This window comes from Lethenteron reissneri, chromosome 70 (genome assembly GCF_015708825.2).
Source record: "Lethenteron reissneri isolate LAM-NWPU_2019-01 chromosome 70, ASM1570882v1, whole genome shotgun sequence".
Lineage (NCBI taxonomy): Eukaryota > Metazoa > Chordata > Hyperoartia > Petromyzontiformes > Petromyzontidae > Lethenteron > Lethenteron reissneri.
Window position 1 is genome coordinate 2,236,968 of NC_083848.1, and position 26,780 is coordinate 2,263,747.

Genomic DNA, 26,780 nt, shown 5'->3' on the forward strand with positions numbered 1-26,780 from the left:
ACTCGCACAAAGACTCATAGACTCACACAGAGACCCACAGACTCCCACAAAGACCCACAGACTCGCACAGAGACTCACACAGAGACCCACAGACTCGCACAGAGACCCACAGACTCGCACAGAGACTCACACAGAGACCCACAGACTCGCACAGAGAATCAAACAGAGACGCACAGACTCACACAGAGACCCACATACTCACACAGAGACCCACAGACTCGCACAGAGACTCACACAGAGACCCACAGACTCGCACAGAGAATCAAACAGAGACGCACAGACTCGCACAGAGACCCATAGACTCACACAGAGACCCACAGACTCGCAGCAAGACCCAAAGTCTCACACAGAGACTCACAGAGACACACAGACTCACACAGAGACCAACAGACTCCCACAAAGACCCACAGACTCGCACAGAGACTCACACAGAGACCCACAGACTCGCACAGAGACTCGCAGAGAGACCCAAAGTCTCACACAGAGACTCACAGACTCACACAGAGACTCACAGACTCACACAGAGACACACAGACTCGCACAAAGACCCATAGACTCACACAGAGACCCACAGACTCGCAGCAAGACCCAAATTCTCACACAGAGACTCACAGAGACACACAGACTCACACAGAGACCCACAGACTCCCACAAAGACCCACAGACTCGCACAGAGACTCACACAGAGACCCACAGACTCGCACAGAGACTCGCAGAGAGACCCAAAGTCTCACACAGAGACTCACAGACTCACACAGAGACTCACAGACTCACACAGAGACACACAGACTCACACAAAGACCCATAGACTCACACAGAGACCCACAGACTCACACAGAGACTCACAGACTCACACAGAGACACACAGACTCACACAAAGACCCATAGACTCACACAGAGACCCACAGACTCACACAGAGACTCACAGACTCACACAGAGACACACAGACTCACACAAAGACCCATAGACTCACACAGAGACCCATAGACTCACACAGAGACACACAGACTCGCACAGAGACTCACACAGAGGTCTTCATATGTGCTGCTCGCTAACAGCACTTGCCCCAACAGTCTGTTCACTCTATACGGGGGATCTTTGTCATTGTTTGTGTGTCTCTGTGTGTGCAGTTAAATTCAGAGTGGTCACCTTGGATGAGAATTTTGCAACCGTCTTGAAAACGGTAAGAAATCGTCTCTAAGAGTTTCTAAGCCAATGGTTCTTATAACCGTGACTGCAGCATTGCACCCATTTGGTTCACAATCGTAAATGTGAGCGGGAATCGAACTCGGGTCGCCAGGTTCGTAGCACAGTGCGCTTTGCTAACTGCTACACCACCGCTCCCCACACACACAGACGCACACACAGATACACACACAGACACAAAGACACACACAGAAACACGAACACACACGCAGACACACACACAGATACACACGCACAGACAGACACACACAGAGACAGACACACAGAAACACAAACACGCAGATACACACCTACACACACGCCCATCACACATGCAGACACACGCAGACACACATGCAGACACACACACACACAGACAGACACACAGATACACGCTGACACACATGCAGATACACACACACATGAAGATAAAGATCCCCCGTATAGCCTTAACAGACTGTAGGGGCAAGTGCTGTTAGCGAGCACCTATGAAGGCCGGAACGGTACACGAGGGGGTGAGTGGCCAGCACCACGCCCGACCGCCTTTGTCTTCCCAGCGGCGATGTTTACACACTGCACCAGGTACTCCTTTGAGGCTGAGTCGACCTAGGGGAGGCCCAGGACCGGTTCAGATAATCGTCACTGGTGTTGGCCGTGAGCGGGAATCGGAACCCGTGTCGCCGGGTTCGTAGCGCAGCGTAGCGCTAACCACTGCACTTTTGCACACACACACATATACGCAGACACACAAACACACACCCCACACGTGCCTCAAAGTTGGCCGGCAAATCTCAAAGTAAACGGACATCAAGGACGACGCGAGGCCACGTGTGTAGATAACGCCTTGTAATGTTTAACCGAGCATTGTCGATTTTAACTGACTCGCCATTTCCAAGCCTGACCCAGGGGTGGGTTCTGTAAACACCTGGGGGCAGATCAGAGGTCGCAACCGGGTACCCGATACCCGTACCCTAGCCGATACCTGGCTACCCGTACCCGGCCGGGTACGGGTAGCCGTTTGCGACCCTGGTGCGGCCAGGTACGGGTAGGCCGTGAGTCACTGGTGAGTAGCCGTTTGTCACTCATTTCGGGTAGGGTACGGGTAGGGAACGGGTACCCGTACCAGGCCGGGTACGGGAACCCGTTTGCAACCCTGGTGCGGCCGGGTACGGGTACGGGTAGGCCGTGAGTCACTGGTGAGTAGCCGTTTGTCACTCATTTCGGGTAGGGTACGGGTAGGGAACGGGTACCCGTACCAGGCCGGGTACGGGTACGGGTAGCCGTTTGCAACCCTGGTGCGGCCGGGTACGGGTACGGGTAGGCCGTGAGTCACTGGTGAGTAGCCGTTTGTCACTCATTTCGGGTAGTGTATGGGTACGGATAGGGAACGGGTACCCGTACCAGGCCGGGTACGGGTACGGGAACCCGTTTGCGACCCTAGTGCGGCCGGGTACGGGTACGGGTAAGGAATCAAAACCCGTTTGCGACCTCTGGGGCAGATCCACCAGCTTTGAACCGAGCAGAGCCCGACCCTGCTGGTGATGATGCTGATGAGGAATTGAATGTTGAAACCGGACCTTGTGTGTAACCATCTGGGGGCAGTTCCACCAGCGTTGGTTCGAGTAAAATATGTGTGACCGTTACTAACCGATCGTGCTATGTTTTCCATATCTTTTGCAGTACGCTCTCATATATATCGAGGTAAGATGCCACAATGTATACCTATATTATTATTACAATGTATTATGATCTGTTAAAGTGCTGTGCAGGGACTCATTTACTTAAGAACGAGTGAGGTTCCAGATGTTTGTTCGTAACTCAATTTGTTGATACGTCCCAAATTTCTCCTGTCGATTGCAAACATGGTGTACAGCATTTACATTCAACACCATGAATGGATTTAAAAGTTGGAAAATCTCCTGTGGATGAATATTCCACTGGTGTTTTCACACTATGCGGATGTAGATGCCACTGGTTCTTCACGTTCAACCACTATCATCACAACCACTGCCACCGTCACCAGCACCATCACCCCAACCGCCACCACCACCACCAGCACCACTACCACCATCACCCCAACCACCACCACTCCAGCACCACCATCACCCCAACCGACACCAACACCACCACCATCACCCCAACCGCCACCACCACCACCAGCACCACCATCACCCCAAAAGGCCACCACCACCACCACCAGCACCACCATCACCCCAACCGACACCAACACCACCACCATCACCCCAACCATCACCACCAGCACCATCACCCCAACCACCACTACCACCACCACCACCACTAGCACCATCACCCCAACCACCACTACCACCACCACCACAATCACCCCAACCACCACCACCACCCCAACCGCCACCACCACCACCAGCACCACCATCACCCCAAACGCCAACACCACCACCAGCACCACTACCACCATCAACCCAACCACCATCACCCAACCGCCACCACCCCAACCGCCACCACCACCATCACCACAACCACCATCACCACAACAACCACCACAACCACCACCACCAACCACCACCAACACCACCACCCCAACTGCCACCACCAGCACCCCAACCACCACCACCACCATAACCCCAACCACCAACCACCACCACCCCAACTGCTACCACCACCACCAGCACCACCATCACCCCAAACGCCACCACCACCACCAGCACCACTACCACCATCAACCCAACCACCATCACCCCAACTGCCACCACCCCAACCGCCACCACCACCATCACCACAACCACCACCACCATCACCACAACAACTACCACAACCACCACCACCAACCACCACCAACACCACCACCCCAACCGCCACCACCAGCACCCCAACCACCACCACCACCATAACCCCAAACACCAACCACCACCACCCCAACCGCTACCACCACCACCAGCACCATCATCATCTCAACCACCACCAACCACCACCACCAGCACCACTACCACCATCAACCCAACCACCATCACCCCAACCGCCACCATCCCAACCGCTACCACCACCACCACCATCACCCCAACTGCCACCACCAACCACCACCACCACAACCACCACCACCACAACCACCACCACCACCACCACCACCCCAACCACCACCAACCACCACCACCACAACCACCACCAGCAGCACCACCTGAATGTCTGCACGTCACCGCAGGACCCGCAGAGAAACCGCATCGCGCAGTGGAGGAACGCGAGCGGCCGGGCGGGCATCGTGCAGCTCGAGCTGGACATGCCCTCCGAGCCGCCACTGGGCACCTACAACGTGATGGTGGTGGAGCAGAGCGGCGGAGACTCCGTCGCCTCGCACACCTTCACCGTGGAGGAGTACGGTAGGGGAGAAAGGGGGATGGAGGGCGGTGGACAGGAGGTCGATGTACGTTCAGTCAAAATGTCACATGGGGGCGGATAGGGGGTTGCCTCTGTGTGAGGAGTCTGTGGGTGTCTGTGTGGGGGTCTGTGGGTGTCTGTGTGAGTATGTGGGTCTCTGTGTGCTGAGTCTGTGGGTGGCTGTGTGAGTCTGTGGGTGTCTCTGTGTGAGTCTGTGGGTGTTTGTGTGAGTCTATAGGTCTCTGTATGACGAGTCTGTGGGTCTCTGTGTAAGGAGGCTGTGGGTGTCTGTGTGCGTCTGTGGGTGTCTGTGTGAGTCTCCGGGGCTCTGTGTGAGGAGTCTGTGGGTCTCTGTGTGAGTCTGTGGGTCTTCGTGTGAGTCTGTGGGTGTCTGTGTGAGGAGTCTTTGTGTCTCTGTGTGAATCCGTGAGTCTCTGTGTGGCAACGGGGAGGCCATCATCCAGCAGTGGATTGACAAGAGAGATTTACGTGTGTACAGTGTATTTTATTTAACCATGTACATGATGATGATCGCTACGTGATAATTGTTGTTTCCATTCTAATTGCAGTGCTCCCAACTTTCGAGGTCTCCATTCAGACGCCATCCTACCTGAACTATCTGGATAAGAGTGTCACTCTGAAAGTTTGTGGCAGGTATGCACTGAGCTGAGTATCGCTCTGGGTTGGTTCACAATGGCAGTGTCAGAGACATTGAGCAAATATTCACGAAATCCTGAGTTTGAGTCCTGGGTCTGGGTGTCTTTAAGGGTTGGTTCACAATGGCTTTGTTAGAGACATTGGGCCAGGATGTATGGGAACTTGGGTTCGAGCCCTGTATCTGAGTGTCTCTCTCTCTGGGTTGGTTTACATTGACCATGTTAGAGACATTTGGTCAGTATTTATGAGATCCTGGGTTTGAGCCCTGGGTCTGGGTGTCTTTCTCTGGGGGTTCATAATGGGCATGTTAGAGACATTTGGCCAGTATTTATGAGATCCTGGGTTTGAGCCCTGGGTCTGGGTGTCTTTCTCTGGGGGTTCATAATGGCCTTGTTAGAGACATCTAGCCAGTATTTATGAGATCCTGGGTTTGAGCCCTTGGTCTGGGTGTCTTTCTCTGAGGGTTCATAATGGCCATGTTAGAGACATTTAGCCAGTAATAGGAGATCCTGGATTTGAGCCCTGGGTCTGGGTGTCTTTCTCTGAGGGTTCATAATGGCCATGTTAGAGACATTTAGCCAGTAATAGGAGATCCTAGGTTTGAGCCCTGGGTCTGGGTGTCTTCCTCTGGGGGTTCATAATGACCATGTTAAAGACATCTAGCCTGTATTTATGAGATCCTGGGTTTGAGCCCTGGGTCTGGGTGTCTTTCTCTGAGTGTTCATAATGGCCATGTTAGAGACATTTGGCCAGTATTTATGAGATCCTGGGTTTGAGCCCTTGGTCTGGGTGTCTTTCTCTGGGGGTTCATAATGGCCATGTTAGAGACATTTATCCAGTATTTATGAGATCCTAGGTTTGAGCCCTTGGTCTGGGTGTCTTTCTCTGGGGGTTCATAATGGCCATGTTAGAGACATTTAGCCAGTATTCATGAGATCCTAGGTTTGAGCCCTTGGTCTGGGTGTCTTTCTCTGGGGGTTCATAATGGCCATGTTAGAGACATTTAGCCAGTATTTATGAGATCCTGGGTTTGATCCCTGGGTCTGGGTGTCTTTCTCTGAGGGTTCATAATGTCCATGTTAGAGACATCTAGCCAGTAATAGGAGATCCTGGGTTTGAGCCCTGGGTCTGGGTGTCTTTATCTGTGGGTTCATAATGTCCATGTTAGAGACATTTGGCCAGTATTTATGAGTTTCTGCGTGAGACACTTGAGTGTTTTATTAAATGAAAGTAGAATTTGTGTGACCCTGGTGCGAATTCACGAGACCAAGACGAGAGCCGCATTAGGCTGAGGAGTCACCAACGTGACGACACAAAACTCATCAACGAGAGCAGAGAAGCACATCACGTCTGTATGTGAATGGATGGGCGGTTAAAAAAAAAATGGGTGGGTGGGATTCCTCCTCCCTCCCTCCCTCCCTCCTCACCAACCTCCTCAACCTCCTCCTCCCTCCTCCTCCTCCCCTCCTCCCCCTCCTCCCCTCCTCCCCTCCTCCTCCCCTCCTCCTCCTCCTCCTCCCCCTCCTCCTCCTCCCCCTCCTCCTCCTCCTCCCCTCCTCCTCCTCCCCCTCCTCCTCCCCCTCCTCCCCCTCCTCCCCCTCCTCCTCCTCCCCCTCCTCCTCCTCCCCCCTCCTCCTCCCCCTCCTCCTCCCCCTCCTCCTCCCCCTCCTCCTCCTCCTCCCCCCTCCTTCCTCCTCCTCCTCCCCCTCCTCCCCCTCCTCCTCCTCCCCCTCCTCCTCCTCCCCCCTCCTCCTCCCCCTCCTCCTCCCCCTCCTCCTCCTCCTCCCCCTCCTCCTCCTCCTCCCCCCTCCTTCCTCCTCCTCCTCCCCCTCCTCCCCCTCCTCCCCCTCCTCCTCCTCCTCCCCCCTCCTCCTCCCCCTCCTCCTCCTCCCCCCTCCTTCCTCCCCCCTCCTCCTCCTCCTCCCCCCTCCTTCCTCCCCCCTCCTCCTCCTCCTCCTCCCCCAGTCTAAAATAAAGATTCCGAACCTCAATATATAACACTGGTCAATACACTTTTTCTGGCACAAGGTATTCCAACGGTTTTAATGTAATTTTGGGGTGCTGATTCCATATCTGGCATCAGTTTTTGTCTATCACATCAGGTTTTTGAGATATCAAATATTGCATTTTCAATAAAAACTGCAGAAGAAAATATTAAATAAATGTGGATATCTATATAAAATGATATTATAAACACACTATCCTAAAAAATACAGCACCATATTTTAACACTAAAGCAGTCACTGAATCGCAACAACTTGCAATCATAAGTGACAGAGTTAATTTCGGGTAAAATCAATGAAAATGGGGTATGCCTATAGCATAAAATGAGATGCGATAGAGCAAATCTGAGACCAGATTTGGAATCAGCACCCTGAAATTAGTCTAGAACAGCTGCAAAAGTCCAGGCCAGAAAAAAATGTTTTTTGTTGACCAGTGTAATCAGAGCCATTTCATTTTAAGCTGCCGTGCCGGGTGCAGGATTTTTTTTTATTTTTTACAATTTGGTCATTTGGGCTTTTTCTACATTTCCACAGGTACACGTATGGGAAGCCAGTGCACGGTGCTGTGAATGCAAGCGTGTGCATTCAGGGCCAGCCCAGGTTCTGGTGGCGGGAAGAATGCATCATTCCAGTCTGCAACGAGTTCTTCATGAAAGTAAGCGAGTTGGGGGTGTGAAGGAGGTTGCCTGTGTCTTGCTGTCGAGTAGCGTTTAGCCCGCGACGAACCCGGCGACCCCAGTTTGATTCCCGCTAACGGCAACTAATCCATGGAGATCGGTTTCTCCTGGAATCAATTATATAAAAATAAAAAAATCTTGAAAAATGTCACTGATTAATCCATTTCGGCCACTGGACATTGGTGGGGAAGAAAAAAAAACTACTGGCACATCCGGTAGAAGAAAAGAGCTTCATAGCTTTTCAGATTTCCTCCGGTAGAAAATTAATGCGGGGCACTCCTTAACTTTCACGGATAGATACGCTCCTGGAAAGGGATACGCGTGGCTCCAATGTCGCGTTACGTCAAAGCAATTTTCCCCTTAAAAAATTATGGCGAAGGGTTTAGGGGATTTCACGAACAACTCGCACACATTTTCGCCAATATTCTCCTAACCTATATCGATAGATTCCAAGAACACAGGATGAGATGTTACTATCCTTTGTGCAAGCACTTTCAAGAGTTCATGAACAGTGAGCCTGGTGACATTTGGGGAGCGCATCGTCAGTAGTGAACCTTTGGTTCCTAGGATGTTTCGGCCTTTCATACTATGCACCCTCCCCAAAGGCGGCCAGCGACAGGGTGATCAATCATACGCTTGCGTCCCATTCCCAATTAGTCATAGGAGTTGCCTTGTTGTTGATAGCCAACATCTCATGGGACTATGCATAGCAGGGGCGTCCTCCTCCCTGAGTCAAGCATTGTTGACTGCATACCTCCTGGCCCTCTCACTTTGGGGCCCAGCTGGGGTCTTTCCTCTTCATCCAGAGCCACTGACTGCTGACTTCTGCCGCCTCCGATACAACACATATACGTAATATAACACTCGATCCTTCATTCTTAACAACTTGCTACAGCTCCCTCTCATTCATTATCCCTCCACAACCTGTCCTCTCTCTAATTTCTCTTGGCACCTAATTTTTTCTTCGATTTAAAGCTTTCGTGACTGCAGCAGGGATTCGTCTTCTTGGTTCTTTCGGTAAAGTCACGTAGAAGGGAAATAATAAAAGAATAAAAATAAAACATAACAAAATCATTCTCACGACGTTACGGCCACAACGCAAGCAGCCGTCCTCAGGTGTAGAACAGGAGTCTGTCGGAAAGTCAATAAAACGGAGAAGAAACGTTACCCGGAGCCACTGAAATACATATGCAATGGAGATAACACAGTCGCTGAAAGCAGGTGGTTAAGGGATGATCAATGAGAGGGTACCGAGGACAGGCGGTTGAGATTTCAGGACAGGGAGGCAGATATCAAGGGGTAGAGTTGCCTGCTGTAGGCGCGCTTGCTTGGGACAAAGACGGAGGCTGCACAGCTACACTGGAACTCTTACTCGTCAAGAGTTGCGAAACGCCCCCCCCCCCCCCCCCCCCGGTGGACAGCTTAAATAGACACTCCAAGCCTAAGACGTGTCATTTAGACTCTGTCTTATCGACAGACATGTTCTTCACCTGAGGACGGCTGCTTGCGTTGTGGCCGAAACGTCGTGAGAATTTACACTATGGAGACCTCATTTGCCAGTAAAAATATGATGATTGGTTCTTTACCCTTCTATCTGGCAACAAAACTGACACCTTTTTGCAAGGAGTCATGTTTGCATAGACCGCAATACCTGCAGTCATAATACAAACAAAAGAACATAACTCTGATAAAAAACCAATTATCATATTTTTTACTGGCAAATGAGGTTCCAATGGTGGGGACAGTGCACATTATCAGAGTTATGTTCTTTTGTTTGTATTATGACTGCAGGTATTGCGGTCTATGCAAACATGACTCCTTGCAAAAAGGTGTCAGTTTTGTTGCCAGATAGAAGGGTAAAGAACCAATTATCAATTGTCGTGAGAATTATTTTGTTATGTTTTATTTTTATTATTTTATTATTTCCCTTCTACGTGACTTTACCGAAAGAACCAAGAAAATGAATCCCTGCAGTCACGAAAGCTTTAAATCGAAATTTTATTATGTTTAGTTTTTATTATTTTATTACTTCCCTTCTACGTGACTTTACCGAAAGAACCAAGAAGATGAATCCCTGCAGTCACGAAAGCTTTAAATCGAAATGTTAATGAAAGGGTCTTACCTTCTATCTGGCAACAAAACTGACACCTTTTTTACGAGGAGTCATGTTTGCATAGACCACAATACCTGCAGTCATAATGCAAACAAAAAACACAACTCTGATAATGTGTGCACTGTCCTTGAAGTTGATTGGTCCACACCCGAGACAGCTTTCCTTAGAGCCTAGTCTCACATGGTGTTGGACCAGATGACGCCAAAAAGGCGCACAACTCAAAGACAATGCACCATAAGAGTATGAGAGCTCGGGGTAAGCATTTACACCATTGGTACATCATTTGCCAGTAAAAAACATGATAATTGTTTTTTTACCCTTTTATCTGGCAACAAAACTGACACCTTTTTTACGAGGAGTTGTGCGCCTTTTGGCGTCATCTGGTCCAACCCATGTGAGACTAGGCTCTAAGGAAAGCTGTCTCGGGTGTGGACCAATCAACTTCAAGGACAGTGCACATTATCAGAGTTGTGTCTTTTGTTTGTATTATGACTGCAGGTATTGTGGTCTATGCAAACATGACTCCTCGTAAAAACTGAGTCAGTTTTGTTGCCAGATAAAAGGGTAAAAAACCAATTATCATAATTTTTTACTGCCAAATGAGGTACCAATGGTGGTCTTACCTTCCTCGTCTTCAACACCTCGTAGGGGCTTCTTTACAAAAAGGTCTCAACGCAAAGCGAAGCATTATTCGAAAGTGGGCGCGCCGCAGAAGAGCGTGAAACCGTGGATCACCTTGCACTCTGCATCTGACCCATTGCGAACTTCCGATACGACAGGTGGGGAAGGACGGATGCGCGGAGTGGCAAGTGGACAACGCCAAGCCAAGCAACGCCTCCTGTCACACGACGCACGTTCTGAAAGTCGTGGCTGTGCTGGAGGAGGAGGGAACAGGTATCTTTTTTTTTATCCTTTATATTAAGTTCGCTTGCTTGCTTACGACAGTGCAAACCTTTCGGTCGTTTTTTAACCCACTTCCCGTGATCCAATCAAGCTGACATTTTGCACATAAACTCGTTGTGCGAGACAATTAATGTTCGTGAAAATTTTTTTTCCAAAATTTGACACTGTTTAGGGAAAACAAATTAAATATTTAATTACCAATTGTTAAATACTGCAGACAATCATCTGACCCATAGGTGGCAGCCATCTCAAGCCAGAGGACGAGAGGACTCTAGCCGCCACGCATATAAAGGATTTAGAGTGAAAAACTTTGTTTTTATGGGTTATACTTATTTGCCGATCTTATTTTGTTTGCATGATATTTTACCTCCGGTGGCTAGGAGATGTTGACTAACCTCGCCTGCTATGCAAGGAGGCCGTCAGTTCGATCCCCCGACCAGAGGTCGCAAACGGGTTTTGATTCCTTACCCGTACCCATACCCGGCCGCACCAGGGTCACAAACAGGTACCCGTACCCATACCCGGCCGGGTAGGGTACGGGTATCGGGTACCCGATTGCGACCTCTGGGATGAAGCCATGTTGCAGGCGCGGGTGGGTTGATTCTAGGAACTTGAATTGTGAGAAGAGACAAGACGTTGGGAAATGAGTGACAAACGGTTACTCATCAGTGACTCACAGTTTACCCGTACCCGGCCGCACCAGGGTCACAAACGGGTACCCGTACCCGGCCGGGTACGGGTAGCCGGGTATGGGGTAGGGTACAGGTATCGGGTACCTGATTGCGACCTCTGCCCCCGACCCTGAAGATGGAGTTTGGCACATCTCTCTCTCTTCCCGCAGTGGTCGCATGGATTGTGTGAGTGAGTGGGTGGGTTAGTGTGTGTGGGTGAGTGGGTGAGTGGGTGAGTGAGTGAGTGCGTGAGGTTGGTGGGTGAATGAGTGAGCGGTTGGGTGAGTGAGTAGACGGATGAGTGAGTGGGTAACTCATGTTTTTCCCTCCACTATTAGAAGCGACATCACGCAGTCTTAGAGTGAGAATAGGTTTTCCCCTTTTTTCTGGCAACAAAACAGGTGTTAAGATTATGAGACCTCCTTTACCAGTGACAAAATATAGTAGTAGGTTTTTAACCTTTAAACTGGTACAAAACTGACACCTTTATACAAGACATCATGTTTGCAATAACCGCAACACAAGCAGTCAAAATGCAATGAGTGAGCGGTTTCTTTTTGTTTGCATTTTGACTGCTTGTGTTGCGGTTATTGCAAACATGATGCCTTGTATAAAGGTGTCAGTTTTGTACCAGTTTAAAGGGTAAAAACCTACTACTATAGGTGTTAAGATTTTAAAACACCAAACTGAAACCTTTTACAAGGAATCATGTCTGCATTAACCACAATACTTGTCTCAAACGGTGTTAGACCAAAGGACGCTTTAAAGAAAGCTGTCTCTGGTGTGGACCAATCAGTTTCAAAGGCAATGCATATATTTCATGGGACCTCCTTTGCCAGTACCAAAATATACTAATAGGGTTTTTCCCCTTTTTTTTCTGGCAACAAAACTGACACCTTTTGCAAGGAATCATGTTTACATTAACCACAATACTTGCAGTCAAATGCACCTTTTGGCGTCATCTGGTCGAACACCATGAGACTAGGCTCCAAAGAAAGCTGTCTCTGGTGTGGACCAATCAGTTTCAAAGACAATGCATAAATTATCAGAGTTGTGTTTTTTGTTTGCATTTGACTGCAAGTATTGTGGTCAATGTAAGCATGATTCCTTGCAAAATGTGTCAGTTTTGTTGCTAGAAAAAATGGGAAAAACCCTATTAATGCATATATTATCAGAGTATCTTCTTGGTTCTTTCGGTAAAGTCACGTAGAAGGGAAGTAATAAAATAATAAAAATAAAACAATATAATAATTCTCACGACGTCATGAGAATATTTTATTGTGTTTTATTTTTATTATTTTATTACTTCCCTTCTACGTGACTTTACCAAAAGAACCAAGAAGATGAATCCCTGCAGTCACGAAAGCTTTAAGTCGAAATTTATCAGAGTATGTTTTTAAGTTTGCATTCTGACCACGCATTGTGGTTACTGCAGACATTGATTCCTTGTAAAAGGTTTCAGTTTAGAGTTTTAACATCTTAACACAGCTGTTTTGTTGCCAGAAAAACAGGGAAAAGCCTCGTTGCAAATTTTTGTACTGGCAAAGGAGGTCCCATGATGAAGCCTTAGAGTGTTTGGCCGCTATACATTTCCACGCGATAATGACGATGATAAGACGCCACTCCGTTGGGCTAACATTTTCGATAGCCAGGGGCCGCTTCTGACAAAAGGGCTATCTTTCTTCATTATTGACAACTTGCATCTCAGCACACGGCAGACGCCTGCGCAGCGCGACTCACGACCTCCTCTTGATACCAAGATCCAGGATGGTCATCGTGTCTATGCGCCGCTTCTCGGTGGCAGCCCCAACAGTCTGGAACGATATCATCCCTCTGCACATTCGCAGCATCACACCTCAATCGCCTCCTTCAAGAGAGACTTAGAAACTCACCTCTACAATCATGCTTTTGAGCGACTCTGAGCTTGGCTCCGCGCCTCTGAGTTGCGGCCACTACGTCTGCAAATTTGCGCGCGTTACAAATTGTACTATTATTATTATTAAATCCACTTGGTTGAGCGCTGACACTTTGTAAAATGAAAACTTTCGACGCTGGAACTTTACCGGCAAATTCCTCGATTGTAATGGCACACACGCAGACAGCAGCAACGTCGCCCCCCCCCCCCCCCCCACCTGCCTTACAATTACAACAACACGACAGGACCCCCCCGCCCCCCCAACCCCCCCCCGAAACATTCTTCCACTTCGACGCTCGATGTTCCAGTCGAAAATGTTTGCTTGCTTTTCGAACGTTTCGGGGGTTAAAAAAAAACCCAGATCGATTGCCACATTCCCACCCCCACGCCCCCCACCCCCTCCACCCCTGCCGCATCTGGTGGTGGAGGGTTAATGGTGCCAGACCGTGTCTCACCTATGAAGGGCCTTCATAGGTGACACTACTAGCTCACGGCACTCATGCCAATGGTTTGTTAAGGCTATGCGGGGGATCTTTGTCGGTATTGTAGCGGTTAGCATTGTGCTGCAAACCCAGGTCCAATTTCCCACTCACGGCCAACACCAGCGAAGATTATCTAAACCGGTCCCGGGCATCTCCTGGATCAAATTGGCCTCAAATGAGTACCTGGTGCAATGTGTAAACATCGCCACTGGGGGGAGACAAAGGCGGCCGGGGGTGGTGCTGGCCACCCAACCCCCTCGTATGCCACAGTGCCGGCCTTCATAGGTGCTGCTACTCGCCCACAGCATTTGCCCCAACATTCTGTTAAAGCCTCTTTGTTTTGCACCCCCCCCCCCCTTACCGCCTGCACAGGAATGAAAATGAAACAGAAGGCAGAGAAGAACTTTGAGACGGACATAACCCGGATCTCGTTCGTCGACATGCCCTCGTGGTACCGACACGGGCTTCCAATTGTGGGAAAGGTAATCCGAGCAGAGCACATCTCAGCAGAACTGCGGTGTATCTTGACCCATCATGACGCCTTCATTCCCAATCGTTGTCGTTAGAAGTCGCCCTCTGAGCTTGTCAACAACCTGGGCACCCGACATTGCATTTGCAAAGCGAACATCTCTGACACCACAACCACAGTGACTTTTTCTTTGTACGGTGCGTGATTTGTAGCGTTTATTTTCATTTGTTTGCTGGTGGCTTTGTGTATTTCATGTTGAAATCGCCTCCAGTGCATTTGCTGCTGGCGGCAATAAAAGTTGTTGAAAAGTCAAAAGTCTTCTTGGTTTTTTCGGTAAAGTCACGTAGAAGGGAAATAATAAAATAATAAAAAATTAAAACATAATAAAATAATTCTCACGACGTTTCGGCCACAACGCAAGCAGCCGTCCTCAGGTGGAGAACAGGTCTTTCGGAAAGACAGCGTCCGAATGAACACCGCCATATACGCTGCCAAGCTTGGCGGTGTTCATTCAGACGCTGTCTTTCCGATAGACCTGTTCTTCACCTGAGGACGGCTGCTTGCGTTGTGGCCGAAACGTCGTGAGAATTATTTTAATGTTTTATTTTTATTATTTTATTATTTCCATTCTACGTGACTTTACCGACAGAACCAAGGAGATGAATCCCTGCAGTCACGAAAGCTTTAAATCGAAAGTCAAAAGTCTGTTTCTCCCGGAGCCGTTAGTTTGTCTTTAAATGACTGGTGTCGTCCCGTGACGAGTTAGTATGAAAATTACAATTGGTGACTGAAATGAAAAACATTGGGTTTAAATTGTAAGACAATTTGACGGTCATCTACACGGAAAGTTTTCCTCGCGATTTCAATTGTTGTTGTTGAATCGGCACTTTTGGTGTAGTTGGTTGGAAATGTTCGTTGCGTCTTGGCAAGGTGGCAACTTAGTAAAGTTGTCTGTTGGCAAACAAAAAGAGCAGGTTCGTTGAGATCAAAGGCAATGTACTCGAAAGGCGTTTGTGCTTGTGACTTATTGACAGCGATAGCAAATGCAGGAATGAGAGAACTGGAAAGATTACTTATTACCCTGGTCAACAACAAAAAAACATTTTTTTCTGGCCTGGACTTTTGCAGCTGTTCTAGACTAATTTCAGGGTGCTGATTCCAAATCTGATCTCAGATTTGCTCTATCACATCTCATTTTTAAATCCTTTATATTAAGTTCACTTGCTTGCGCGCTTACGACCGTGGAAATCTTTCGGTCGTTTTTTAACCCACTTCCCGTGATCCAATCGAGCTGACATTTTGCACACAGACTCGTTGTGCGTGACAATTTATTTTCGTGAAAAAAAATTCAAAAATTTTCCACTTTTTAGGAAATAAAAAAATTCATATTTAATTTAAAATACTAATGTGATAAAAATGAAACTCTTACTCAAGAAAAACAGAAATGAATAATAAAATAAAACCGATGCCACGCATATAAAGGATTTATAGTGAAAAACTTTGTTTTTTACGGGTTAATTTTTATGCTATCGGCATACCCCATTTTCATTGATTTTACCCGAATTAACTCTGTCACTTATGATTGCAAGTTTTTGCCAGTCAGTGACTGCTTTAGTGTTAAAATATGGTGCTGTATTTTTAGGATAGTGTGTTTATAATATTTTATGTAGATATACACATTTATTTAATATTTTTCTACCGCAGTTTTTATTGAAAATGCAATATTTGATATCTCAAAAACCTGATGTGATAGACAAAAACTGATGCCAGATTTGAAAACCGTTGGAATACCTTATGCCAGAAACAGTGTGTTGACCAGTGTTATTATTCTTTGACTGTGTAAAACGCGCTAGTGTATATTTTTTGTGGAAACTCGATTATCCTTAGTAATAACAAACTAACAATTAGTTACAATTTTAGTAATAAATATATATTTAAAATTGCATGAAAATCTACGCAGCGTTATGCACCATGGTACAGAGCATCAGGCGTTGGGCACAGATCACCAAAACTACATAGATAATTGCAAAAGAGGTCACAGACTTCTCTTGCACTGGTACACAGCCAAAGTATCCCCGTCTCATATACCAATGCTGGGCCGAGATAGCATTGGGGTGGATTCATTCAGATTCTTGTAGACATAGCTTGTAAGCTATGCTATGTGTGATAGGTAGCCAGTGTAACCCATTTCGTATCACTGCTGGGCCGAGATACAATTGGGGTGGAATTGATTCATGCTCATGTGGATGAGTTTAACACGTAGTAGTAGGGCTTTCATGACCAATATTATCCATAAGTTGTTGTTTTATTAGATCTGGTAAATATAAATGTGTATTGTTGAACCCGCCACCACCTGACACAGCCAATTTTTAAAGGATTGTCATGAGAACAAAACGTGTGACCAATTCGTTACTAGTACAGCACTAACCGGCTATGTATTGGAGAGTAAACCCACTACAATATTTTCAAATCGAGTACTTGTGGAATGGGTAGACGTAGTTTGTAAGGGATGCTACGTTTGATGGGTAGCCAATGTAACCCATCTCGTATTGATGTCGTGATCGGACTAATCTACCTACTCTACAGTAGTATCTACCTACTCTGTAGTCGTATATACCGACCCGATATAAGTATCTATCGATGCTATAGCAATCTTAATTTTAGAACTTTCGTGACTGCAGGAATTATTATTTGGTTCTTTCGGTTAAGTCACGTCTAAATATAAAATAATAAATTAAATTAAATAATAGCATACGACGTTTCGATTGCAACACAAGCAATCATCATCAGGTATAATGAAATAGCGACATAAAATCTAACCAGAAAACTATAGACAGACATATTAGCAGACAGATATCACCAAGATACACAGAGAGAGCAACACAGGTAACAAGAGAGGGGTGATCATCTCTGTGGGGTGGCCTTAAATAGAGTGCCGTGGTGAGGCCTAGTCCTGTGCAGAGCCCCTGGCCTCGCCTAGATTGGCCAGCCGGCCGAGGTGGCGCTTTGGCCGGTTGGGGCTGGGCCGCTATACCCCCCCCCCCGCCCCACTATCCCCCCTCACGCACTACGGTAGTATTTACGGACTAGAGGATTATTTACAGACCCTCTCGTAGTAAGTACACACATTAGCATAGGGGGGGAGCAGAGGACATCACACTATGAAGAATTTACCTCAGCGTTGTGTGTATTTTTCAGTTTCTACTTCTGCAGAGTCAGTAGATACGACTATAGAGTTAGTAGTTACTACTATAGTCGGTTCATACTACTTTAGAGTCGGTAGATATTGCTGTAGAGTCAGTCGATACGACTACTACGGTTAGTAGATACTATTGCAGTCAGCAGATACTCCTGAAAAGTCAGCAGTTACTACTATAGAGTAATTTGATATTACTATAGCGTCAATAGATACTACTATAGAGTCAGTAGACACTACTGTAGAGCCAGATACAACTGTAGAGCCAGTTAATACTACAGAGTCACTAGATACTACTCTATTGTATGTAGGGTGTTTATCCCCCACTTTCTATTACTTTTTGATTCAGGACTTCTGCCAGCCTCTTATAATTTTGTTGATCGACAAAGGGACAGACAAACAGAACGCCGGGCTTTCACAATAGCTTAGTATTTGTGTAAGTGTATGTTATGTTTTTTAGAGAAGGACAAGTTTTGAAATATATTTCCCCCCGGGCAACTGCCGGGTTCTTCCCGCTAGTATGTTATAAAGGGGCCCTGAATAAAACACACACATTTTTTATTTCGATTAAAAGCTTCTTTCGTGACTGCAGGGATCCATCTTCTTGGTTCTTTCGGTAAAGTCACCACGTAGAAGGGAAGCAATAAAATAATAAAAATAAACATATAAATAAAATAATTCTCACGACGTTTCGGCCACAACGCAAGCAGCCGTCCTCAAGTGAAGACGGCTGCTTGCGTTGCGGCCGAAACGTCGTGAGAATTATTTTATTTTATTACGTTTTATTTTTATTATTTTATTGCTTCCCTTCTACGTGACTTTACCGAAAGAACCAAGAAGACACATTTTTTACTTGTGTAATAAAAGGACTCGAACACTTCTCTCTGTCTTCGTGTCTTTATTCAGGTTCACGTCTTTACCCACACGGCACTCTGTTATAACTCCTGTATTTGTAGCCCCCGGCTATTCACTGCTATTATAGCTTCCTCTCCCCTCTGACTCTCTGCTTCATCTACTGTAACCTCCTCCCTGCAGACTCGCTGCTACCCCTATGCAGACTCCCGCTGCTACCCCTATGTGCAGACCCTCTGGCTGTCACTGTATGCAGACCCGCTGCCCACCCTCTCTGTGCAGCCCCGCTGCTGACTGCAGCCTCCTCGCTGCTTCGGGTCGGTCACCGCTGGCCAACGGTGCCGATCCTCGCTCCCCCCGTGTTCGTGGCGATCTCGCCACACCCCGCTTCGCCCTTCGTGGCCTTCCTCTGTTCCTGGTTCCCCGTCACTCCCCTTGCTCTTCCGGTTCCCCTCCTTCTATACTCAACCCCTCTGCCCCCCACGTGACCTAACTCCTCCCCCCCTGACGGCGCCTCAGAAGGGCCGTTTACAACCGCATTACACTTGCATAGTAAAGTAATTGTATTTTTTCATTTGCTATACAACCAGATATTGCAACAAATCGCTAACCCTAAACACCCAGTCGTTCGTTAAAGTTGAAGGCGGTATATTTCTATAGTGATAGAGCAAGTGCAGAATCACTGAACCGAAATTGATAGCTTTAAAACATTTAGTACGAGGGCCTTGAAAGTGCAGGGCCTGTAGCATATTATACTTTTGCTATTAGGATCATCCGGCACTGGCGTGGTCACGTAGATTTTTTCTCTGGGTCCTCCGTTGTTTTCCTTTCACATTTAGAAACATGCGCTTAAGAGTATTTGGCTGCTATGTATTTCCACGCAATAAGCCACTTCCTTGAGCTATCATTTGTGATATTCGGGTCGCTTCCGAAAAAGAGCTACATATGTCAGTGGGTCTTACCTGGTAAAATACATTTTTTAAATCCTAAAATAAAAATTGGCCTTCGTTTGAGTTTTACCATGTCAGATAATCGCCACCTTTGCCGGGAGTCTAACTTGTCCATCCATGTTTCCGCAGGTGAAGGTGGAGAGGCCTGATGGCAGTCCGGTCCCACACAAACTCGTCAGCCTGATCGTGAAGCAAGGCAACGCCGCTCCTCCCGGAAGCCAGCACCACACCGGGGCAGATGGAACGTTCACTTTCACCATAGACACGGGCGACTTCAATAGGTCCGACACGATCTTCCTGGAGGTGAATCATGGGCCCACGGTGTTTCCATCCTGCTGCTGACCTGCAGAGGCACTCAATGCTATTAGCTCCCGCAATGTTCACAGGGAACCGAGCCGTGTTTACTCTCCCACGAGGTCCCCCTGATATCTTCAGATCGACGTCCTCTAAGAACTCCGGGAGGTCAAGGCTCTGTTCCTGGGGTGATGGGGCTATTGCCACTGTGCAGCTCCCAGGCATTGTAACCTGAAGGCTTGTGTTTCACTGAGGCCTAGGTTACATGAAAGCCTTAGTTACATAAGGCCTGGGTTTAATCAATGCCTGGGTTACATGAAGGCCTTAATTGCATAAGGCCTGGGTTTCATTAACTAGTGGATTACATGAAAGCCTTAGTTACATGAAGGCCTTAGTTACGTAAGGTCTGGGTTTCATTAATGCCTGGGTTACATGAAAGTATTAGATACATGCAGGCCTTAGATACATGCAGGCCTTAGATACATGCAGGCCTTAGATACATGCAGGCCTTAAATTACGTAAGGCCTGGGTTTAATTAACACCAGGGTAACATAAATTCCTGGCTTACATGAAGACCTTGGTTACATAAGGCCTGAGTTGAATTAAGGCCTGGGTTACATGAAAGCCTTAGTTACATAAGAACTGGGTTTAATTAATGCCTGGGTTACATTAAGGCCTGAGTTACATAAGGCCTGAGGTTAATTAGGGCATGGGTCAAATGAAAGCCTTAGGTACATAAGGCCTTAGTTTTTATTAAAGCCTGAGTTACATGAAGGCCCTAGTTACATAAGAACTAGGTTTCGTTAATACCTGGGTTACATGAAGGCCTCAGTTACATAACCCTTAGTTACATGAAGGCATTAATGATATATTCCGTGGAATTTTCCCAATTTGTGTTGTATTGCTTTAAGAGACACATCCGTATGTGTCACCGCCATCCCACCAACCCCACCCCACCACCATGAACTCCGCAGGCCACAGACCCCGAGTTCAACTCGACCGCCCATCCGAGTGTGACCTACCAGCAGGGTTACAGCACCATCAGCGCGTTCTTCTCGCCCAGCGACAGCTTCCTCCAGCTGGACCGCGTCGCTCACACGCTCGAGTGCGGCTCCTCCGTCTCTCTGCGCCTGCTTCTGGTGCTGAAAGAGAACAGGAGCAGCGCCGGTGACGGCCACGCGGGAGGAGTTGTGCGGCCCGTTATCAATGTTCTGGTGAGCGCCGTCGCTTCCGTCTCTCTGCCTGCGAATCTCATTTTTCACCGTCGTTATGGCGGAGGTCACTCGCGCGTACTAACCCACTCACCCACCCACACAGCGACTCAACCCTCTCACCAACCCACTTACTCAAACACACAGCGACTCACTCACTAACCCACTCACTCACTCACCCACACAGTAGCTCGCTTACTAACCCACTCACTCACCCACACAGTAGCTCGCTTACTAACCAACTCACTCACCCACACAGTAGCTCACTTACTAACCCACTCACCCACCCACACAGCGACCCAACCCACTCACCAACCCACTTACTCACCCACACAGCGACTCACTCACTAACCCACTCATTCAACCACACAGCGACTTAACTCACTAACCCACTCACTCACCCACACAGCGACTCACTCACTCACCCATGGACTCACTGACACGTGACCAATGGACGAGAATTTTCAAGACAGGTAGCTTTGTTATCAGGGGGCCAATTTGGACAAACGTTGAGCGGCACGCCACGGCCTTGTCATTTCGAATCACGTCCGGTGGGGATCTTTAACATCCGCCATGAACCGCGGGCCGCGTGGTATTCAACGGTCAATGCACCCACCACTGTCAAAATTAGGACGGCCACTGGATTCTTATGTCATCTTTAACTTGATGTCCTTCCACCACCGCCGCCTCGCACCTTCGATGAGCACGGTTGGCTACGTACAGTGCAAAAGATGTCTTCTTCTTGGTTCTTTCGGTAAAGTCACGTAGAAGGGAAATAATAAAATAATAAAAATAAAACATAATAAAATAATTCTCACGACGTTTCGGCCACAACGCAAGCGGCCGTCCTCAGGTGAAGAACAGGTCTGTCGGAAAGACAGCGTCCGAATGAACACCGCCATATACGCTGTCAAGCTTGGTGGTGTTTCATTCAGACGCTGTCTTTCCGACAGACCTGTTCTTCACCTGAGGACGGCTGCTTGCGTTGTGGCCGAAACGTCGTGAGAATTATTTTATTATGTTTTATTTTTTTTATTTTATTATTTCCCTTCTACGTGACTTTATCTAAAGAACCAAGAAGATGAATCCCTGCAGTCACGAAAGCTTTAAGTCGAAAGGTGCAAAAGATGCTCAACATACATACTCACCATACATACTCACATAGCATGGTTGCTTATGTACGGTGCGAAATAAGTTCTACACTCACACAGCACGGTTGGCTACGTACGGTGCAAAGGAAGTTCAACATACATATGTAATGATGCCTTGACACACTCCTCTTGAGATTGCACTTTATTGAAGATGCGTTCACTTAACATCAGGCGGAGATCCCACTGCAACGGCCCCTAGTCTCCCTTATAGATCAACATGAGGCAACACCCCCCTTCTCGATCATTCTTGCCGACTCTGGACGCTCTCTCTATCGGCAGACTCTACCGTCTGCTTCCATCACCTGACCACGCTCCCTCCTCGAACATTCCGGTAGCCACCGGTTCCTTCACACTCACAACTGATACCCCTGTCATTACCTCCCGTTGCCACCAGTCCATTCGCACTGCAGGCTGACTCCCCTGTCATTACCTCCCGTTGCCACCAGTCCATTCATACCGCAGGCTGACTCCCCTGTCATTACCTCCTGTGGCCACTAGTCCATTCGTACTGCAGTTGACTCTCCTGCCATTACCTCCCATGGCCACTAGTCCCCTCACACCACATTCAGGCACTATTGTCATTACACATGCATGGCACGGTTGGCTACGTACGGTGCAAAAGAAGTTCAACATACACACACAGCATTTATGTAAGATTTACATGAAGCGCCGAAATACAGGTGTGCTTTGAAAACCCATCTCTTTAAAATAAATAAATAGTTAAAATAGTAGTACAGTAGTATGCATTGAGGTGATATTGTTGGCATTGTTGTTTTTCTTGTTGTTCAGGTCATGTCAAGAGGAAATATCCTGCACACGGAGTCCTTCACCATGGACAACGTGTACCTGGGTACGATAATTATTGACACCACCTGCATTCTGATACACTGTGGATTACACAGGGAGGTGGCAAGGGTTAACAATGGCCATGTATGTGTATCTGTGTAAGGCTGTGTGTGTCTATATGTCTGTGTATTCCAAACTGGAGCTAGACATATGCGCATTGCGCAGGTACAAAAAATTCTCCACTTTCTTTCTCTCTCCACAACTCATGGGCGAGTTGAGGGGATTGAGTATTTTGATGGCGTAAAATACCCAGGCAGGTGCTTTGGTTTGATGGGGCTGATGGTGAATCCCAACCCTGTTAGTGAACCTGCCAGGGAGCATTCGACACTTCACGCAATAGCCTTGACGCGCATAGCGGTTGTTGTTGTTGGTGCGTGTGTACGTGCGTGTTTGTGTGTGTGTGTACGTGCATGCTTGTGTGCGCATACAGGCAAAGCGCATTCCCATCACTTTCAGCTCAAGGTTAAACACAGCTTCGCACCGACGGCCCGACTCCTCGCATGGATGGTCTTCAACAACGAGACGGTGGCTGACACGCTTGCCCTGCCCGTGCACAAGTGCTTCCCCAACAAGGTACGCCACAATGGCGGCCACGGTGGCGAGGAGATGTTGACCACCTCGCCTGGTATGCAGGAGGTCATGGGTTCGATCCCGACCCCGACGATGCCTGCTGCTGTATGCTGGGAGTCCGCGTGTCTCTCTCGCATCATTAACATGGTGGCTAGCAGATGTTGACCACCTCGCCTGGTATGCAGGAGGTTGTGGGTCACATGGCATTACCTCCCATGGCATAATTAAGGCCTTAAACCCAGGCCTTCGTTACATGAAGGCCTGGGTTTAATTAAGGGCTGGGTTACATGAAGGCCTTAATTATATAAGGCCTGGGTTACATGTAGGCTTTAATTACATACGGCCTGGGTTTATTAAAGCCTGGGTTACATGAAGACATTAGTTACACGAAGGCCTTAATCACATAAGGCCTGGGTTTCATTAAGGTCTGAGTTACATCAAGGCCTTAGTTACATGAAAGCCTTAGTTACATAAGGCCCGGGTTGCATGAAGGTCTGGTTTTCATTAAGGACTGGGTTAAATAAAGGCCTGAGTTACATGACGCCTGGGGTATATGTAGGGTTTGTGTCTCTCTCACCGTGGTCGCGTGAATTTTTCTACGGGCTCCTCCGTTTTTTTCCCCCTCCACATTCAAAAAGTAACGTCATGCGTTTAGAAGCAGCTGCCGTAACATTTGCACTTGGTGACAATAAGCCGCCAACTTCGCTGAAGCTATCATTTGTGATAGCTTCAACCGTCGCTTCTGAAAAAAAGGCTCAATGGCAGCTCAGTAGTTGGAGACCTCCACCCGGTAGACAGAGTCGACCCGGTTTCCGACGTGACTTTAGCTCGTGCTAGTCTGCTCAGAGTGACTCTTGAGTGGACGATGTTTAGCGCTTCATAACCCGAGCTCGGCACGGCCGATGAAAGGTCGGCACAACGCATCGGGCACAAGTGACGTTTCTACTCTAGCCTGTGGGGAGATTCCAGGAACGCTTTGCGATGTCGTGAAACTCAACAGTTTCTATTTAGCCAGGTATGAAGCCCCACTGCATCTATGTATAACATACCTGTCAACCCAAACGGTTCACCCCGTATTCTTGTACAGGGAATTGAGTTTTCAGGTCTATATGGCGTAAAGCCGTTTCAATACGGGCACTATATTTTATAATTGTTTTTTTACCCTTTTATCTGGCAACAAAACTGACACCTTTTTACAAGGAGTCATGTTTGCATAGACCGCAAAACCTGCAGTCATAATACAAACAAAAGACATAACTCTGATAATGTGCACTGTCCTTGAAGTTGATTGGTCCACACCCGAGACAGCTTTCCTTAGAGCCTAGTCTCACATGGGTTGGACCAGATGACGCTGGCAAATGAGGTTCCCAAAGTGTAGACACTATATTTTAGTTTGTCTGCTTATGTTCGTCCCTTGGGATGGGACTTTGTAGGCTAAACGTTGATATTTATACGGGCACAGGGTGATCAATAATGTCTGAATTGGTCTTTAACAAGGTAGGGCACTGATCAGGGGTTGGCAGGTATGTAGTAGTGTAGTGTATAGTAGTGTAGAGTGTATTGTGTATGGTAGTCTGAATTGGTGCCGTGCCGGCCTTCATCAGTGCTCGCGAACAGCACTTGCCCCTACAGTCTGTTAAGGCTATACGGGGGGGGAGATCTTTGTCTTTGTGTGTGTGCGCGCATGTGCATGCATGTGCGTGCGTGTGCGTGTGCATGCGTGCGTGTGTGCGTGTGCGTGCGTGTGTGTGTGCGCGTGCGCAGGTGTCTGTGGGATTTGAGCACGAGCAGGAACTTCCGGGAGCCATGTCCACTCTGTCGATCCGTGCGTCTCCCGGTTCTCTGTGCGCGCTGCGCGTCGTCGACAAGAGCGTCCTCCTCCTCAAGCCCGAAGCTCAGCTGTCGGCCGAGTCGGTAAGGGGGGCAACACTAACAACCATAATAATAACAACAATAACAACAACAATAGCAACAATAACAACAATAATTATAAAACAACAACAAAAACTAAAATTATAATAACAACAACAATAACAATAATTATAAAATAACAATAATAACAACAATAACAGCAATAATAACAACAACAATAACAACAACAAGAACGACAATAAAATAAGCAACAATAACAGCACTAATTAAGCAATAGTAATGTAAATTTCGATTTAAAGCTTTCGTGACTGCAGGGATTCATCTTCTTGGTTCTTTCGGTAAAGTCACGTAGAAGGGAAATAATAAAATAATAAAAAACAATATTAATAATAAATATTAATAAATAATATCTAATACTAATAAAATAAGAATAATGTTTTTTTATGTTTTATTTATTTTATTTTATTATTTCCCTTCTACGTGACTTTACCGAAAGAACCAAGAAGATGAATAGTAATGTAGTGAGTCCAACTGAGCCACAGAACTCTCAGCACAACACACTCCAGGCCATTAACACAACAAACTCTCGTGGTGGTGACCGCCCAACTAACCACGCTACGGCGGAACTAGACACGTTTCCACTATCCCGGTCCGGACCACAAGCTGGGTCCCGGACCCCGTGGCTGGAGGCTTCTTCAAGCTTGACGTGGATCTCCTGCCTCTCCAACAGTAATAACCCCGAGCCTCTCACTGGGCCCCCCTTATATTGGGCCATGCTAGGAGTTGGCTCCGCCTCTCGCCCCACCCACCTTCTCGATCTCTCACCCCCTTGCCCGAAGGCTCTTGAGAGTTCTTCTCGGACCATGTGACCACCCGTTGGCCCCCTCTACCGGTGGCCCCCCTCCAGTGTCATCCGGTCACGTGTCCCCAGGTCAGCCAGAGTATCATCTCCCCAACGTAACCCCTGCTGGCTGACACTCTCTCGCTTTCTCAACGGGGGCCCGCACCGCACGCTGTGCGTGGTGCCACCGCGCTGAACCAGCGCTCACCCAAGCCCCCACTAGGGCTGGTACTACACCCGTGTCCGGGGTGTACACACAACAGTCCACATCACGCCATGGCCTCGCAAGCCCGGTACCACACGGTGACATTCCCAGTCACTACATCACCCCCCCCCCCTCCATAACACTCAGTCGTCCCAGCTGTCAAATTCCCCTTAATGAAGCAACACCGAAATATCTATACAACATAACGCACGTGTGCTCCATATAACTGTAGTGGGTTCGAATTAGGTGCACACACACACAGCTTGGAGGCAACACTATTTATTAACGGTAAGTAATATAACACTATACATGAGGTGGTGACCACCTTCCTCAACTCACTAACACTCTGGAACACGACACAGACT

General features: G+C 47.8%; 1 protein-coding gene across 1 annotated transcript in view; it reads left to right on the forward strand.

Annotated features, from left to right (window-relative positions):
* Positions 1-26,780, forward strand: part of LOC133360893 (alpha-2-macroglobulin-like) — a 95,263-nt gene that overhangs the window by 16,414 nt on the left and 52,069 nt on the right. The window contains exons 4-15 of the mRNA XM_061579762.1: positions 1,132-1,184; positions 2,867-2,887; positions 4,365-4,539; positions 5,107-5,191; positions 7,732-7,852; positions 10,767-10,881; positions 14,331-14,440; positions 19,555-19,728; positions 20,694-20,933; positions 22,871-22,931; positions 23,358-23,500; positions 25,262-25,411. Of these exons, the coding sequence (XP_061435746.1) occupies positions 1,132-1,184; positions 2,867-2,887; positions 4,365-4,539; positions 5,107-5,191; positions 7,732-7,852; positions 10,767-10,881; positions 14,331-14,440; positions 19,555-19,728; positions 20,694-20,933; positions 22,871-22,931; positions 23,358-23,500; positions 25,262-25,411 (1,448 nt within the window). The remainder of the gene's footprint in view (positions 1-1,131; positions 1,185-2,866; positions 2,888-4,364; positions 4,540-5,106; positions 5,192-7,731; positions 7,853-10,766; positions 10,882-14,330; positions 14,441-19,554; positions 19,729-20,693; positions 20,934-22,870; positions 22,932-23,357; positions 23,501-25,261; positions 25,412-26,780) is intronic.